The 16,593-nt window shown below is 39.7% G+C and overlaps 1 protein-coding gene across 6 annotated transcripts; it reads right to left on the minus strand.

Annotated features, from left to right (window-relative positions):
• Window positions 1–796: 796 nt before the first annotated feature.
• pym1 (PYM homolog 1, exon junction complex associated factor) lies at window positions 797–15,986 on the minus strand. Of its 6 annotated transcripts, none has more exons than XM_072567349.1 (4): window positions 15,864–15,879; window positions 13,979–14,072; window positions 9,484–9,523; window positions 797–5,396 (listed from the first exon to the last, which is right to left on the minus strand). In XM_072567349.1, the coding sequence occupies exons 2-4, from the start codon at window positions 14,001–14,003 to the stop codon at window positions 4,925–4,927; spliced, it is 537 nt and encodes a 178-aa protein (XP_072423450.1). In that variant the 5' UTR covers window positions 14,004–14,072; window positions 15,864–15,879; the 3' UTR covers window positions 797–4,924. The 6 variants fall into 6 exon arrangements, with proteins under 6 accessions (XP_072423450.1, XP_072423448.1, XP_072423449.1 ...); XM_072567347.1 differs by lacking the exon at window positions 15,864–15,879 and adding an exon at window positions 15,642–15,857; XM_072567348.1 differs by lacking the exon at window positions 15,864–15,879 and adding an exon at window positions 15,636–15,857.
• Between the last annotated feature and the right edge of the window lie 607 nt (window positions 15,987–16,593).

Below are 16,593 nucleotides of genomic sequence, written 5' to 3' on the forward strand. Positions count from 1 at the left end.
ACAGCTCTTTCATTACTTCGGTCATCCGGATTTGAAGAGTATCTTAATAGGTGCCATCATTAACTATGCTGGCCTAGATTTCAACCAGCGAAAGCAGCCAGATGGGAAATAGATTGCGATGAGCATGGGGAATCAGGTTATTGCCATTAGCCAAGCATATGGGAGACAATTGCAGTGTCTCACATTGCCTTCCTGGTTGAGATTAACTCAGTCCAAGCAATTATGGCAGCTAAACCTACCTGGGCTGTATATTCAATGACGAGAAAGTTTCTTAAAACAAAGATTTTGACTTGTGACCAACTCAACCCCTTCATTTATCAAATAGATGGCAATTTGAAGCCAGAAGGTAATTGCGCCTTCAAAGATTTGCAGAGCCTCAATATAGTCCAAAGCATATTTTATCCAAGTGGTGTGTTCAGTTGCATACATTGGAAATGCAGCAGAGTGCACAGAGTAACATTCGATACCAAGTGTATAATAACTAGAAGATTGGTCAGTGATATTGAGTGATAAATGTAATCAAAACACCAACAGGATCTCTCCTTCCAAATAGTACCAATGAATATTTTGCACTCATCCAAAGGCAGATGGAGCATTGGATTACTTGCTTGGCTGAAAGAACAAACCATTGACAGTTCAGCATTCCACCAGAACAGCATGAGAGCACGTGCAGCTTTGATCCAAGTCTTGAGGTGGACTTTGTCCCACAGGTTTAAAAGGCAGGTGCACTATCATTTTGTATATGTTACTGTAATGTAGAAATTGAGTTCACACCAAATGTTGAGGCTCACTGATATTGATCATACTGCAGAGATTTTATTTTTAAAAGCCCTTTTATTATACACAGTTATACAACATTTCGGATGTCTAACGTTTGGTATAAGAGATTAGTTCCATTGCAACTGGTTTAACAAGCTACAAATTGGAACCTGGGCTAAGAGCAAATCAAATGAGATACCACAATTTACCATCATTCATCCAAATGTTGGGTGAACAGTTAGCGAAAAGCAAGCAAGAACAGGCATTGTTGATAACATATTTCAACTTTATTCACTAGATCTGGAAAAGCTTTGTACCACATCACTGATAATCCACAACACAGCAAGCAACACATTTGTTATAGTTACTTAGAATAAAACATTTTAAAATTTCCACTTTTCTAAGTTTCAATCCTGTTTCAATTCAAATGTTCCAATACCAAGAACTGGGAGATTGGGGGGTGAATACTGGATCTCTCCAAATCCCATGTATCGAAATTTCATAGTGGCCTGATATCAATAAACAGAACTTCAATTCTTTGCGGGGTGAAAACCCAACAGGTCTATGTAGCACTGCAAACTGTGGTAACCACCTGCTAAATTTCTGTTGAATGCTTCAGAAAGCAAGTTTCCTAAATTACTTGGTTGCTAAATGCAGCACTTCAAGGTATAATATAAACCAGGAAGTGTTAAACTTAACACTTGAGTTATTAGCCAGTCCCTGCAGGGATATTACAAATGGGTCAACCTCCCAAAGTTAAGACAGGAAAGTCAATCTTGACCCCCACTTCCAATAACTGATCAATTCTTCAGAAAGATTTGGAGAAAGCATACAAAGAAAACTAACACTGATTAGTGTCTTAGGTTTGCTTAACTCACACCAAGATGATCAATACTGCTCAAAATTTCAAAGTTATATTTATAAATACAACTTCCAAAGTCAGTGTTTTTTCACATTTTACCTACTTCTGCGCAGCAAGCACAGGGTGTATTCCTTGTTTGTGGAATTACCAAAATGCTAGCAGGCTAAGCTGGGGCAACAGGAAGTGACATAGGAAGATCGGTAACGGAAAAGGTTACCGTTGAAGCTAAACAACTTCAAAAATAAGTATAATCTACAGAATATGGTCTTAGTTATATTGTGGTAAACAGTTACTACACATTCAACGCTTTCATTTTCTACCCCTCTTCTTTCCAAGTATCTAGATAAATGGACAAATATTTGAAAGAAAACTGCACATCTGTTAACACTGGTTAATTATCTTGACAATTATTTCTGGCAATTTTCTCCAAAACTCTCCAGTGCCTTAATAGGCAAATATCCAAATGTGGTACAGAGTTCTTAAGTCCTAGACCCAATGTTCATTCCCTTGCAATCTGTGTTAACCAATCTAAGATGGGACAGCAGGAGGCGAACTACAATTAACCAGTGCTGCTAGGCTAGGGAATGAGTGACTCTTGAAAGGAGGCCACATGTGGATGTAATAGGAGCACAAGATTCCTAGCAAAACATCTTGGCTCATCTCCAGTACCAGAGGCTGTCAACACTTTAGTAATCATACGCCAGCACCTTTAAATACTACAAACCAACTGGATTTATAAAAGTATTGTGCCCCTACATCAAAATCTAACTTGGTCTTAACTGAAGCTTGTACAACAGACTTCTGCCAGTGTAACTTTTCCCAGGTCAGGTCAGGGAACCTGATCCTCCAGAATGCCTATCTTTCCTTGGAGAACTAAACCCATCTTCTGTTGGCCCTCTGGGTCAGTCAGCAGTCTTTAATCTAATGCTACATACTTGCAGCAATAAGTTTCACCCATTTTAAGACTGGATTGGTCCCAAGTTTACAGCAAGTTTTCTTATTGAAAGCAGTGATGAAACAAGCTTCAGTACAAATTAGCTAATAAAGAGAGAGTTTTAAGTATCAGGTTGAGGCAAGTACTCCATTGTTATGCATGCAGATGGGATAATACACACACCCTGAACTCTCAGAACCTGTAGCAATGACAGTGCTTCAGAAACCAGGTAACAACCATGCAAAACTAAATCTGGCAGGCCGGAATGACAAGACAGCCCAAACAGCCATTCTTGAGCCCTCTACAAAGGAGCTCCTTGCTGCTGATTTACAACCACTAAGTGATTCAAAACAAACAGAATTCATCGCTCACGTCAGACCTATATGCAACACACCTATGTGTACCACCTTCCGACATTTAGCCAGAGACCACTTAAAAATGTTTAAAAGGGTGATATATATTAAGTGAGAAATAGATTCAAACAGAACGCCAGTCAGTCAAAAAACAAAACTGAAATTTACACAGATTGCCAGCTGCCATTTTAAACCCACATCTAAGAAGTTTGTTAACTCTACATTCTGTGTATATCATTCCAGATTGCTTTCCTAAAATGTACATCTAAAATATATACAGTATAGTAAAAAAATTTAAAATGGCAATGACACAAGGACTAAAAGCGTTGGAAGTTCCAAACAATATAGTATTGGCAGCTTTTAATAATTTTCAATCCTTAATTGGGTCATAAAAATAAATTGTCTAGTAATTAAAAAACTGGGCAAGTTGATTTTGTTGTTCTTCTAGAATGGGCAATTATTTAAAAGTATATAAAATATGGCTTTAACCCTTAGCCAATACATTAACTGGCAACCTCATTACAAGCACTGAATTTAGTTGACTGTAGACATTTACCTCTCTGACACGAGGAAGTTTGAGATGGCTGTCAGCAGAAGGGCAGAAACATTACCTGCATATATTGTTGGTGCAGAGAATCTGTACAGCTTTGAAAAGGTTTCTCCTGCCAACATCAAAATATCGCCATTTGGCAGCAAGACCATCAATGCCAGAGCCCATTTCAAACCCATCCATAGCTAATGCTTGATATTGACTGGAAATTTTATATTAGGTTGTGAATGTGAAATACTGCAAATTCACCCTTGAATTGATCTCCATTACCTGAACAGAGAAACTTTACAATAGACATTGTCATGCTTCTAACATGTCCAAAGATTTCAGTGGTCAAGGTATCTCTTCCTCCAATACACATGCCCATTTGAGTGCCACCAGGCAAGTGTGCAGTCCTATACTGTATACATTTGCATTCAATATAGATAGGCAGCTTAAGAATTGCACTCATACTGCGCCTCATTTCTGAAACGTCCCAAAGAATGCAGTGTAGACTGAATTACGTTGTAGACTGAATTACGTTGAAGCACAATGGCTGGTTTGTAGGTAAATTCTCGATAATTCATAGCGATGCTTGCTGTCCACGTACAGCAAATGCTGCACAACTCTGAAATTATACTTATGGCAACAAGATAGTGAACAAATCAAAGATGAACAGACGTTAACGGCACCATTCAAGTCGGAGTTCAAACCAGTATTGCATCATTAACTTTATATCAGTGAAAGCACAGTCAGCACTTCATGAGGAAAATGCTTTTTGATCATTTTCTTTCAGCACTTTTTGAATGACAAAAATGATTTTATTAAAGCCTTTGGACAAGTGCTCACCACATGGGAGACATACAAGTAGCAATTATTCCCATCTCATCAATGGGAGCAAGCACAATTTAAGAACAAAAATCAGAAATGCAGCAGTATCCCAGAAAGGATTACTTCTACTGTAATGTTCCCAATCAAAAATGCATCTTACTCCCCTCAAGTGTTTCACAGTTTGAATACAAAATAAAAAAAAGAGGGGTGGGAGTTGCTTTGAACACGTTTGCTGCAGTGAACACTGGATGTTCTCCCCCTAATGAAAGAACGAGACGATCAGGCCTTTTGACACAGCGAATCCCCTAGTCCAGACTAAGCACGCAACGACAGATGCAATGTTTAGACAATATTCTGAAGTCACGTAGTCTGACAGTGAATACCCAATACAGTCCACTGAACAGCACATTTATTCCATACCTCAGTATCAAGATTTAGGAATGATATTTTTGGAAAATATTCCCTCCATTTCTAATAAAACTAACAGCGTGAAAGGCAGCATGAGCACCAGCATGGGCGATGTTGTCTTATTGTATGACCCTTAGTCTCTTTAAGATGCGAGCCTGTATTATCTGGTAGTTATTTGGTGTGGATATCTTGTGTCGGTATGGAACAATGACTCTCCCAGTATTCTTGGTAGCATATAACAGTTATTCCTATAAACCCAATTCCAAACCCTCCAGCTCCTCCTCCAGCAGTTTTCGGCGGCTCAGCTTGTCCAGCTGCTCTTTGGTCGCCTGTTTAATCTCACCAGAGTCTAGTTTTTGCTGCAGTTCATCAATTTGGCGCAGTTTCTTTTTAAGATTTTTTACCTTCTTTGCCTTCTCTACTCCATCGTGATCACCTTGCAACACAACAGCCTGAGAGTTCGGACTGCTACCACCGCCGCCAATGGTGGTTTTCTGCAATGTTTGACTCAGCTCATCGGCCTCGGCGGTGCCGTCACTTTCCTGCTGCTGTTTGCGCTTCTCTTTGCGCTTGAGGTTGCGTTTAGCTGACTTGGATAACCCAGCCAGCTCTCCGTCGTGCTTTGACTGTTGCTGCTTGCTTTTGGCGGTTTCGTCTGGGTTAAGGCCAGGTGGCAGGTCGGGTTTGCTTTTGAAAAACTTCACATACTTGTTTTCGTACCTGCACACAACAAATACAGATAATAACAGGCCATGCGAAGTGGGATACACAATCAGACCACGTTATCACAAACAAGTTTTTTTTTTGATTTTCTCTTTTCCTGATTCTTGCTGAGCTACTACTTCACGTACACTAGTCTGGAATCTCTCACTCAAGTGACTGCTCTGTGCCTAAACTAAGTGTGCCAACCATACAGGGAATTAAGAGACAAACCCGATCCTGTCATCCTCATCTGACATTCAAGTATATTACTGCCATATCAATTTCAAGACCACCTCCTCCCCCAACACCATTTTCCTCATTCAAATTTGTTGAAGCAGTCATGTTTGAAAGGGATTGACCCATTGGTATAATACTTCTAATGCTTTCATAAGATGTGGGTCGCTTGCAAGTTTAACATTAATTCCCAATCCCTAAATGCTCGAGAATGAGTGCACTGTCAGGGCCAAAGTCTACATTCGAGATCCATAATAAAACATACTGCATGTTCTGGATAACATGTCCTCCTGCCTTGATGGAGAATACTTTTATCCTTCAGCAGTGCGGTGACACTGGTGAATATGTAGAATTAGGCCCGGCTGTAATGCCCTGGCAGCTAAACAGCTATTGACACTGAGAAACGACAGCGAATAGCCACTTGGGATGGAAGGCTGAGAATCACCTGATGAGCTAGATCCCATTCAAATTAGAGGCTGCAAAGAGGGTATCTGGGGGAAAGAGAAGAAAAAGGAGAACTAATTTACACGGACAGAGGAGAGGAGTTTTACCTGCAGCAGGCACAGCCAGCCTTCAGTAGATATAACAGCCAGTGTACAACACACTTACACATGGAAAAAGATCTCAATTCCTGCACATCATCTGGGATAATGGTGCAACTAAAGTAACTGACAGAGATACCCTCAAATTTGACTCTGGTTATTGGGAACACAGTACTATTTAATGTTAACAGCCAATATAATTTCTCCTATCTATGCATAAAAAAAATGGCCTTTTACTGGGCAGTTTTAAGTGTGGCCATGGCTGTCAAGGAATATGGAAATAAACTCCTTTCACAAATGGCTGCTTAAAAAGGAGTGCGAATTATCCATTAACATCCCTCAGAAATTGCAGGTTAGTTACAAAAGAAAATGCAGCTGATTATGCCCCAGCCTGGAGATGGTAAAGTGCAAATGAGCCACTTTGCTGCTGCTTGTTTGAACCACATCACCTAAAGCAGTGAAAATTAGTTGAAATCGGTCAATCTGACATGTTCTCTTGCAACAGCTATTTGGCAGTTTGCAGAACATCCCAAAATCTAGAATACCATGAGACAGTATCTTAAAACACACTTGCATTTAGGTTAAAAAAAGCAAAATAGCACAACATAAGATTTTACTATCTTAACTTCATTGGTCAGAATATTTAGTATAGGAGTTGGGATGCCATGTTGGGGCTACACAGGACATTGGTGAGGCCACTTTTAAAATACTGCATACAATTGTGGTCTCCTTACTATAGGGAGAATATTGTTAAACTTGACAGGGTGCAGAAAAGATTTACAAGGATGTTGCCAGGACCAGAGGGTTTGAGTTACAGGGAGAGACCAAAAACATTGGCCCTTTCTCCCTACTTTGTGTCGGAGGCTGAGGGAGTGACCTAATAAAGGCTTATAAAATCATGAGGGCCATGGATAAGGTGAATAACCAAAGCCTTTTTCCTGCAGTGTGGCAGCCCAAAACTAGAGGGCATAGGTGTATGGTGAAAGGGGAAGATTGAAAAAAGACAGAGGGGCAACAGTGTCCACAACAAAGGGTGGTGCGTGCATGGAATGAGAAACTAGAGGAAGTGGTGGAGGTGGATACAATTACAACATTTAAAACGTATTTGGATGGGTGGGTTGAGGGATATTGGGCCAAATGTTGGAAAATGGGGCTAGGTCAGATGACTTTTCACAAATAGCAAAATGTCTACACAACATATTGCTACTGCAAATGACTGATTATGGAGTATTTAAAATTTGTTTCTTTGTGCACGTTTTGCACCACTGAATAATCTTTTGTAGTTAGCGAAGTGTTCTCTTTGGCATATGAAAAAAATAACGTAAATTGGCCTGTCAACAAGTACAAATAGATTACTTGTCTGAGCTTAGCACTGCCCTGAGCAATCTTGCACTTTAGTGTAACAAAGCAGATTTTTGCTTATTATTGATGAGCCTATGTAGCATCAAAAAAAAAAGGGGGACATTTCACAATAAATCAGGCAATGTGCGCACCAGCTGAACAGTCACAAATGACTAAACCCAAATGGGTGGGGTGAGAGGTTAGTATGGCATTGACAGAATATGAAATTAAACATCTTCAAATTACGCTTACGTTTGCGCGTGCAATATTGCGAGCAGAACAAACGGGTTGGGGTGGCAGTATTGAAGAGAGAAAAAAAGGACATTAAAGCCTATTGCTCTTGTTACTTAGGAGAACTGAGGTGAAACCGTAGATCAAGGTTGAAAACGAATGAAGTGGATTCGTCAAGCTCCAAAAAGTGAACTGAACTCTTGAGCCTAGCACGAGGTTTCACAGCACTAAATTTCAGGCTGTTTATTAGGGTTGATAAAAAAGGATGGAAGATAGAGTGACGGGAGCAAATATTATGAAACTAAAAAGAAAGATGGAAAGTTTAAAATAACAAGCTCACATTAAAAGTGACAAACAGTCTCAGAATTCTAAGCAGTGATGCACTTGTAGATGGTACTGTCAATATCATGTTACCTGGCAAGTAAGAAACCATCTACATTTAACACCACCACCACAACCAAACAATACCTCAAGTGAATTAAACTCGCAGAAAGTAGGTCAGAAACATCAGAAGTTTGCTAGCTTTCCCTAATAAAGGTAAGGAGGATGTGAACAGTTACAATTGGGACGATTTCAGCCAAAAGGTTGCACCCCCACTGCCTGTACTGCATGCAAGACTAGATCTAATCTGCTGGGACCACTGCCCCTTCATACAAAGGTCTCTCCTAACTTATATCCAATCTCTTCTCTATACCCCTCCCTAAACTATAAATGGCAACTCAACTTGTACTCAAAATGCTACTCCTCTCTGACAAAACCCCCCCTTCTCTTCCCCATTTACTGCATAGTCTGTTCCAAACTGGCTACCAATCCACCTCCAACACTAGTAATTTAAAAAATTTTCTTTCAGCCCACAATCTTCCTATTTACATTAAATGCCTTAAAATGTTTCCTAGTTACACCAACCCCTTATCTGGATGGGTGACTAATGAATGATGGCTCAATTTCAAAACGGATCTAAAATTCCTCTTGTTCAGCGTCACAACCCAACCAGTGGCTGATGTGTCCAACCATTATCATTGTCACCCAAAGGCTTTGATTTGAGACTTCAAAAGGCATAGATCCATTCTCGTGGTCATCATCCATTCTATTACGCTCCTCCACTCTACCATTTCTTCACCACCCTCCGACAAACTCCATTTCCCCAACCTCCTTTTACCTGTACCACCCCAAAGAGTTCCTGTATACCCCATCTCTATTACAGGTCAATCTGAAAATATTGTAACTATGCCTTGACAAGCTGCAATGCCAGAGACACTAGAAAATTTCAGAGAAAGGCAAGGAGAAAACTGGATACACCATGACCAATTATGAATGCAAACTTCGGAAGACTATTAGGGACGAAGCAATAACTTGTGATAAACTCCTGTCTTTCTTGACAACCTTCAGAATTTCCAACATGTTAACTGGTTTATTAACATTCAAATTAGCTTAAGTTTTCACAATAAAGGGTGTTAACTCAAAGCCACTGCTGAAATAGTTTTAAACAAATAGCCCTTTGCACACCACTTTGAAAAGCCAAATGTATTTCATCAATCTGCTACAAAATGCAGTAGGGTGGGCATGATACAATCTAGCAAAACTCAAAACTTTACTTTCCTTGGTGCCATATTATGTTTTTCCTAGTTAAAGGCAAACCTTAACATTGACATTTTGGAATAAGCCATAATTAAAGCTACTTTGCGCAGTGAGCGAACATGGGAATCAGAAGGTGTGCAATACACATCACAAGAGAGCGATAAAGACTGTTCAGATACCTTTCATGATGTAGAAGATATGCCCCTGCAAATGTAATGCCTGTTGAGTAAAATAACATTCTTTCAATTTTTGAGTTGCCATTTTGCACAAAATTGCACATGCCATGAACTGAGCAAAAGGTCGCCCAATGGGCCAAGAAACATTAAGAGGTTTATTCAAAGTTCATCCTGACTGAAATTTCTTTTTATTGGGGGGGGAATAACAACCAACCATTCATTTCTGAGTGGAACTTTCAAAATTGGTGCCTGTAATAGTTAAGGTACCTATATAGCAGCAACCATGAAATGATTGGGTTTTACATCAAGTTGAAAGGGTGAGAAAGTTGTTCTAAGACCAGTATTTCAAAATCTTAAATGAGGACAACTACGTGGGCATGAAAGCTGAAATGAACTGGGATTTTAGGCTAAGAAATAGATCACTGATGGGCAGTTAAGGGAATATTTCAGAACACTTGGAATAAGTACACCCCTACTATGAAGGGTATTTCTAAGGAGAGGACCCATCTGTAGTTAACTAAAAAAAATTAAGGAAACCAAACTTAAGAATGCATGTACTTGCACAAAACAGGAGTAGCAGGTTCAGTAATTCAGCAGAATGTTAACAAGGGCAGGGAATGATGAAAAGATTAATTCGAAGAAAGAAATACTGTATTAATAGAGGGGATGCTAACTAGAAATGTAAAACAAATGCCAAGATTTTCTGCAGGTCTTTAAAAAGGGAGAGAGTGTAAAATTAGCATTGGTCCTCTAGAAGCAAGAATGCAGAATTAGTAAATAATGAAATGGTTGGGATGAAGGGGAAAGAGAAACTTGATGAAATTACAAATCAAGAAGAAAGCAACACCAAGCAAACCAATCAAGCTGTGGCTGATAAATCCTCAAGTCCTAATGTATTGAAGGTTTGGGTCTTAAAGAGGAGGCTAATGAGGAGTAGATGCATTAGTGTTAATTTTCTAAACTTTGTTTTATTCTGGAAAAGTATCAATGTAACTCCACTATTCAAAAATAGGGAGCAAGGCAAAAAAAAACAGGAAACTTTAGGCCAGTTAGCTTGATGGCAGCCTTGGGAACAGTATCAGAAGCAATTATTAAGGTCATTAGAACTGGGCATTTAAAACTATAATGATTCTTCCTGATTACTTTTGAAGTTTTTTTTGTGAAAGAGAGATCACTAATTAGGTTAGATTAGATTAGATTACTTACAGTGTGGAAACAGGCCCTTCGGCCCAACAAGTCCACACCACCCCGCCGAAGCGCAACCCACCCATACCCCTACATTTACCCCTTACCTAACACTACAGGCAATTTAGCATGGCCAATTCACCTAACCTGCACATCTTTGGACTGTGGGAGGAAACCCACGCAGACACGGGGAGGACGTGCAAACTCCACACAGTTAGTCGCCTGAGGCGGGAAATGAACCCGGGTCTCTGGCGCTGTGAGGCAGCAGTGCTAACCACTGTGCCACCCACAAATTACTGGAATTTACTGGAATTCTTTGAAGTCAAGATATACTATGGATAAGGGAGAGGGCGCAGATGTAAGTTATTGGATTTCCAGAAGGCATTTGACAAGGTGCCACAAAGATGGTTGTCGTGCAATGGAGGAGTTCATTGTGTGGAGACAACATAATAGCATAGATAAGAGTGTGGCTGGCAGAAAACAGTCTGCACAAATGACACTTTCTCCAACTGGTAGGTTGCAACAAGCATAGCCTGACATGGTTTCAGCTTTATACAACATGTATCAATAACATTGATTAGGGGAGTAAAGGCATGGTAACAAAATTTGCAGATAAATAAAGATTGGAAGGTGTGTTGTGATGCAAACAAATAGAGTACAGACAGGTGAATGAGTAGACAAAAATCTGGCATCGAAGTACAATTTAAGAAAATGTGAAGCTGTTCACTTTGGCAGGAAAAGTAGACAGAGTACATGTGTAGACAAAGACTTGGAATTCCAAGGTGTAGAGATATCTAGTTCAATACACATCACAAAAAAGTACACAGGTATAGTAAGTGATTAAGACTAATGGAATGCTATCCTTTATTATGAGAGGGGTTGAACATAAAAGAAAGCAGCATTGGCTTTAGTTACATAGGGATTGGTAAGACCACATTTTGAATACCATGTGCAGTTTTAATTTCCTTACTTAAGGAAGGATGTCAATGCATTGGAGGTTCACTAGATTGATCCATGGAAAAGCATGGGGTCTTCTCAGGAAAGGCTGGACAGACTGGGCTTACTTCCAACAGAGTTTAGAAGTGTGAGAGGTGACTTGATTAAGCATATGAAGATCTTAATGCTCTTGCGGCACAGTGGTGGTGTTTCTACCTTTGAGCCAGAAGGGCTAGGTTCAAGATCCACCTGCTCCAGAGATGTGCCATAAAATACCTGAACTGGTTGTTTATAAAGATCCATAAAGGCTTTGAATAGTGAAAGCAAGGTGGACCCAGAAAGTAAATATACGTTCTTTCATCAGGGAGCCCAGAACTAGGGCACGTTGTTTAAAAATTAGGGGTCAATGTTTCGGCCAGAGATGAGATTTTCTTTTCCCAAGAGGGTTGTGAACTTAGAACACTGCCTCAGAAGGCAGCGCACTGAATATTTCTAAAAGGTGGAGGTAGATTGGTTCCCCTGCCCAATAAGAATTTAAGGATTTCCAGGGTAGATGGAAACGTGGAATTCAAAACAGATAGGCTGTACTTGAATGGTAGTACTGGGGAATGGTAGGTTAGACGTAAGGGACTAAATGGCCTACTTCTGGTCCAAATTTGTGTGTTAATTACTTTTAGGGCAAAAAATCCTGTGTACGTGAAAACCAAATCCACATTGCTTAGAAAGTTTTCCATTTGGAGACATATTTGGTATATCCCAAAAAAATTAAAGTTCCCTGCTTATCCACTGTAAAAGGTACATAGACAAGCCCTGGATCTGATTGACTGGAATGGGGAAAGGAAAAACAAAAGGCACGATCACTATCTGGTTTCATCTACCAACAAGTTCATTTGCAGACATTGAGTTCTTGATGCATTCTCCTAGCCAAACAGTCTACTGACAAATTATCTTAAGTCTCACATCAAGAATGGGTACTTGCAATGGAGAACTTCAGCAAGAGCTAGTACTTTCAAGAGTGGATGGGAGGAATTGCACAAGTAATAATAAAAGGTAATTTCCTTCATTCTCTATATCTTAACGGAGGCTAAAATACCATGCGAGTAATCAGGCTGTAAAAGCCCTTCACGGTATCCCACAACTTGTCAAGAGGAACAGCTCAATGTAATTTTATTTTCCTCTTCGGAATCACCTGTTGTCTAATTCTCAGTAACATGACTGTGATCACCCAGTCTCTGGAAGCCATAACCCCATAAGTAGCTGCTCAAAAATATTCCCAAATGTTGCATTGTGGACACTGCATTAGTCAGCATCTACATGTTGACATTTGCTTTAAAGAAGCAGTAATACAAGGTAATGGTTCTATATGCCAGTATTACTGGCCAGACTTGTATCGGATTATGTGACAGTACTTCAGCTATTGTGTTGGGGCTGTTACAATGATTTTATGAACAGGATTAAATGAGTTAAAAAGGTAGTAGATTAACCAAGTGCTTTTCATGCCATCAAATCAAAACCTAACTAATCAGGAAAGAAAAACAAAACCTTGTCACTGCTGTCCAAAACTCACTGCAAAGATCTTTGTTAGTTACAACTCTCTACCCTAACTATAATGGTGAAAACACCCTAAATTCCTTCACCCAAAATTGAAGACAGATTTCTTTATCCTCACAAGACTTTCCTTCAGATGAGGTAAAGGGAAAAAAAAAAGTCATACTTGCTTCAGTTTTAGAAAACTGACATTTTCTTGGACTCCATATCACTTACTCTTCTTTCAAATGTCTAGTTTGTTACCTTAGTCAATAATACAATTAGGAAATTACTTCAATGTAAAGACTTTCCTTTCTTGAAAAACCCTTAACGTGATCATCCTTTTACATTCTATGAATACGCCACTACACAATTGAAGGCACAGCTCAGGCTCATTTCTACTACATATCACTATCACTGTTGAAGCATAAGACAGCTGTCTTCTCCAAAAGATTTGGCTGGAAAGGGGAAATCAAAAGCAACAAAACGCACTTTCAGATCTGTAACAGTAGCCACCTGGCAAGTTCACTCAACTGTCACTTTGCAGGATAAAGCTGATATTTGATTGCTGGCTACAATTTAAAATTTTAAATCACATGCACAGATTTGTGGAAAAGAAGGTTTTTTTGTCCTCAAAACAAAAAATTAAACCCACCCCCAGGTAACCCTTGTATATTTAGTAGTCAGCAAGTGACATACCATTCAAGAAAGCAACAGCTACTATGGGGCATTATGAATGGCAGTTAGTACACCAGGTAATGCAAATAGACTGCTCATCACTTCTTAGAACAGAAAGTTGGAAATAATTTTGCCTTTCAAAGACTTAGTTTCTTTTTAAAAAGTTACTTACACTGGCACCTCTTCCTGAGGTACATATCCTTCCCTTACTCGTCTTGGTTTCCGCCAGGTCCCATCAGGGCGCTGAGAGGCAGGAATATATTTGCCTGCAAATATTGAGAAAGAACATTTTAAATATTGACTAGGGTATTTACAAGATTTAAATAGAGGATTCTATGTAGTAAGAAGCATAGAAACAGTTACTGAAATCAGTCCTATCAAAGCTAAGTCTTAAGTTTTATGCTCCAAATGACCAGTTGTGAAAAAAATATAGCACTGTTAATATTATTGTAAAACTAAATGTTTGGTAACCACCGAACATTAAGGGATCTTAAACAGTTCTTCATATCCTCAGTTCTCACCTGCCCTATGTGAGAAGTAGGGGAAAAATATTGGAAAAAAGTCAGGTTTCAGCAATTAGAAAAATGCAAAACTCTAGGTTAGGCACCAGCCAAACTTTGGCAAAAGAACTAGTGCAGGAATACAGTAGCTATCCAATATCTAATCAGCTATCTTTCATGCACAAATTGATGATAATACCTCAACATTTCTCAAAAGTAACAACAGGTTAAAAATTCCAAAGGAAAGAACTGCAAACCTGCACTGACCAGCATCTCTCAGTGTCCATAAGCACAGCTTGATGTCCAGTCACCAATTTTTCCTTTCAAGGAGGCTCCTAGCCTTTTTAAAAAAAAACTTTTTACAATGTCCACCATCGTGAGCTACCAAGTGGGGGAAATAGCAGCAAAAGCTCATCCCAAACGAGTGGTTACACATTCTATTCTACTTAAATCAAAGTGTTTAATTTGAGAAAAATAAATTTAAAATGGTTAAACAGGGACAGTACTTCAGCTCATCCAGAATCAGTGTATTGCTTCTCCAACAATTTTTGTTTCAGATTTCCAGTCTCCACAGTTGGTTTTGTTTCAAAATATGAAATTTATTGGCTATTGGAAAGTGAACTTACAGTATCATTCAAGTCTTCTGACACTTCATAAAGACTGCAGAAATAATGTACTTTTGAGGCCATCACTTATCAAGTACAAGATGAAATCAGTGAATTTAAGGCTTAAAATTCGTTTAACAAAAAAAAACTTTAAAAATCAGTTTTGGAATTTTATGAAGCGAATTTGTTGAACGCGCCAAGAAACCTTGTGAGCATCAAAACATTTCAATTCATCACTTAAAGAGAACAAGATTCATCAACTCGAGTTTACGAGTGTGATTTGGTATTGTTTTTGCTCTAGGCCACAAATGCCGCCTCGGATTTTCCCGAGTATTCAGGGCGGCAAGCGCTCTGGTAAAGCTCATAACGAATGCGGCCGCAGGACTTTAGCGATTTAAGCCAAAAAAAAAAGGAATCAACGATAAACATTGAAAAAGGTGACTGCCTTCGGGAGTGCCGCCGACCGGGATCGGGGTCAAGATTTCGCTGCCTTTGGAACAGGGGGGAAAAAAAGCGCACTCACCCGTCTCGTCCGTCACATAGGCCGCCATGATAGACCAGCCGGAAATTGCGCCCGTCTCCCCTACCATGGCGGACAGTGAATCACCGCGCCGAGAAAATCATGAGGAAAATCTAGCTTTGTTTTCTTAAAAATATCGAGGTCTGAAAGATTAGAGGAGGAAGAAGAAAACGCGAATACTCTATTTTGTCCATATATTCTCACCCCCACCTCGCTCTCTCCTTCAACATTTGCCCTGATTGTGTCGCTGTTTCCGCAGGCCACAGGCTTCAGACCGCGCAGTCTCGCTCAATTTTGAAGCTCAATAAGTGACCTACTTTCACTCCATCTTACTCTTCGATCATAAATTCTCCCACCCCCTACGTTCAAATTGCCTTTGTCGCTTATACCACCTTTCACATTTTAAAAAAACTGGGGGAGGGGATTTCCTACCAGATTCGGCAGCAGGAACAGCCTCCATAGCAGCCCTGGAAAAAGACGATTTGAATCACGCCACTAGGGTGAGACTGGGTGTGGCCCAGTGTCATCAGAACAAGAGCCAACTGAATATCCTTCGTCAGAGGCGGGTCCCCTTCATAAAACACTAATCTGTCAGCAAACTGAAACCTGCATGAACTGTTAACACACATCTTTAAATCAGGAAATTGTTTTTTTTAAAACGTTCATCGTAATGAAGACATTCTAGTCCTGCAGGATCCAACAACAAGGCCCAGATAATGAAGGACTAAAACAAAGAACTGCGTGTACTGGAAATCTGAAACAAAAACAAAAATTGCTGAAGAAACTCAGCAAGTTCTCTCCACAGATAACGAAGGAAGTCTCCTTCTGAACTTGTGGAAACCAGGGGTTTAGAGATATAAAGATGTACAGGCCTGGTAACAGACCCTTTGGTCCAACTCATCCATGCAGACCAGATATCCTAAATTAATCTAGTCATTTGCCAGAATTTGGCCCATATCCATCTAAACGCTTTCTATTCATATGCTCATCCAGATGCCTATTAAATTTTGTCTGGAGGGTTTCTGAGCCCCAAGAGCCTATAAATAATTGTCCTCTTCAATCAGCAGTGAGCATTGCTAACTCCCCTGGAGAAAAGACTTCTGATGACCTTTGCCTCGTTTCATGGGTATCTTAAAGAATGTGGAGACATTTCTGAAGAAAT

Source organism: Chiloscyllium punctatum, chromosome X, assembly GCF_047496795.1.
Source record: "Chiloscyllium punctatum isolate Juve2018m chromosome X, sChiPun1.3, whole genome shotgun sequence".
NCBI classification, from domain to species: domain Eukaryota; kingdom Metazoa; phylum Chordata; class Chondrichthyes; order Orectolobiformes; family Hemiscylliidae; genus Chiloscyllium; species Chiloscyllium punctatum.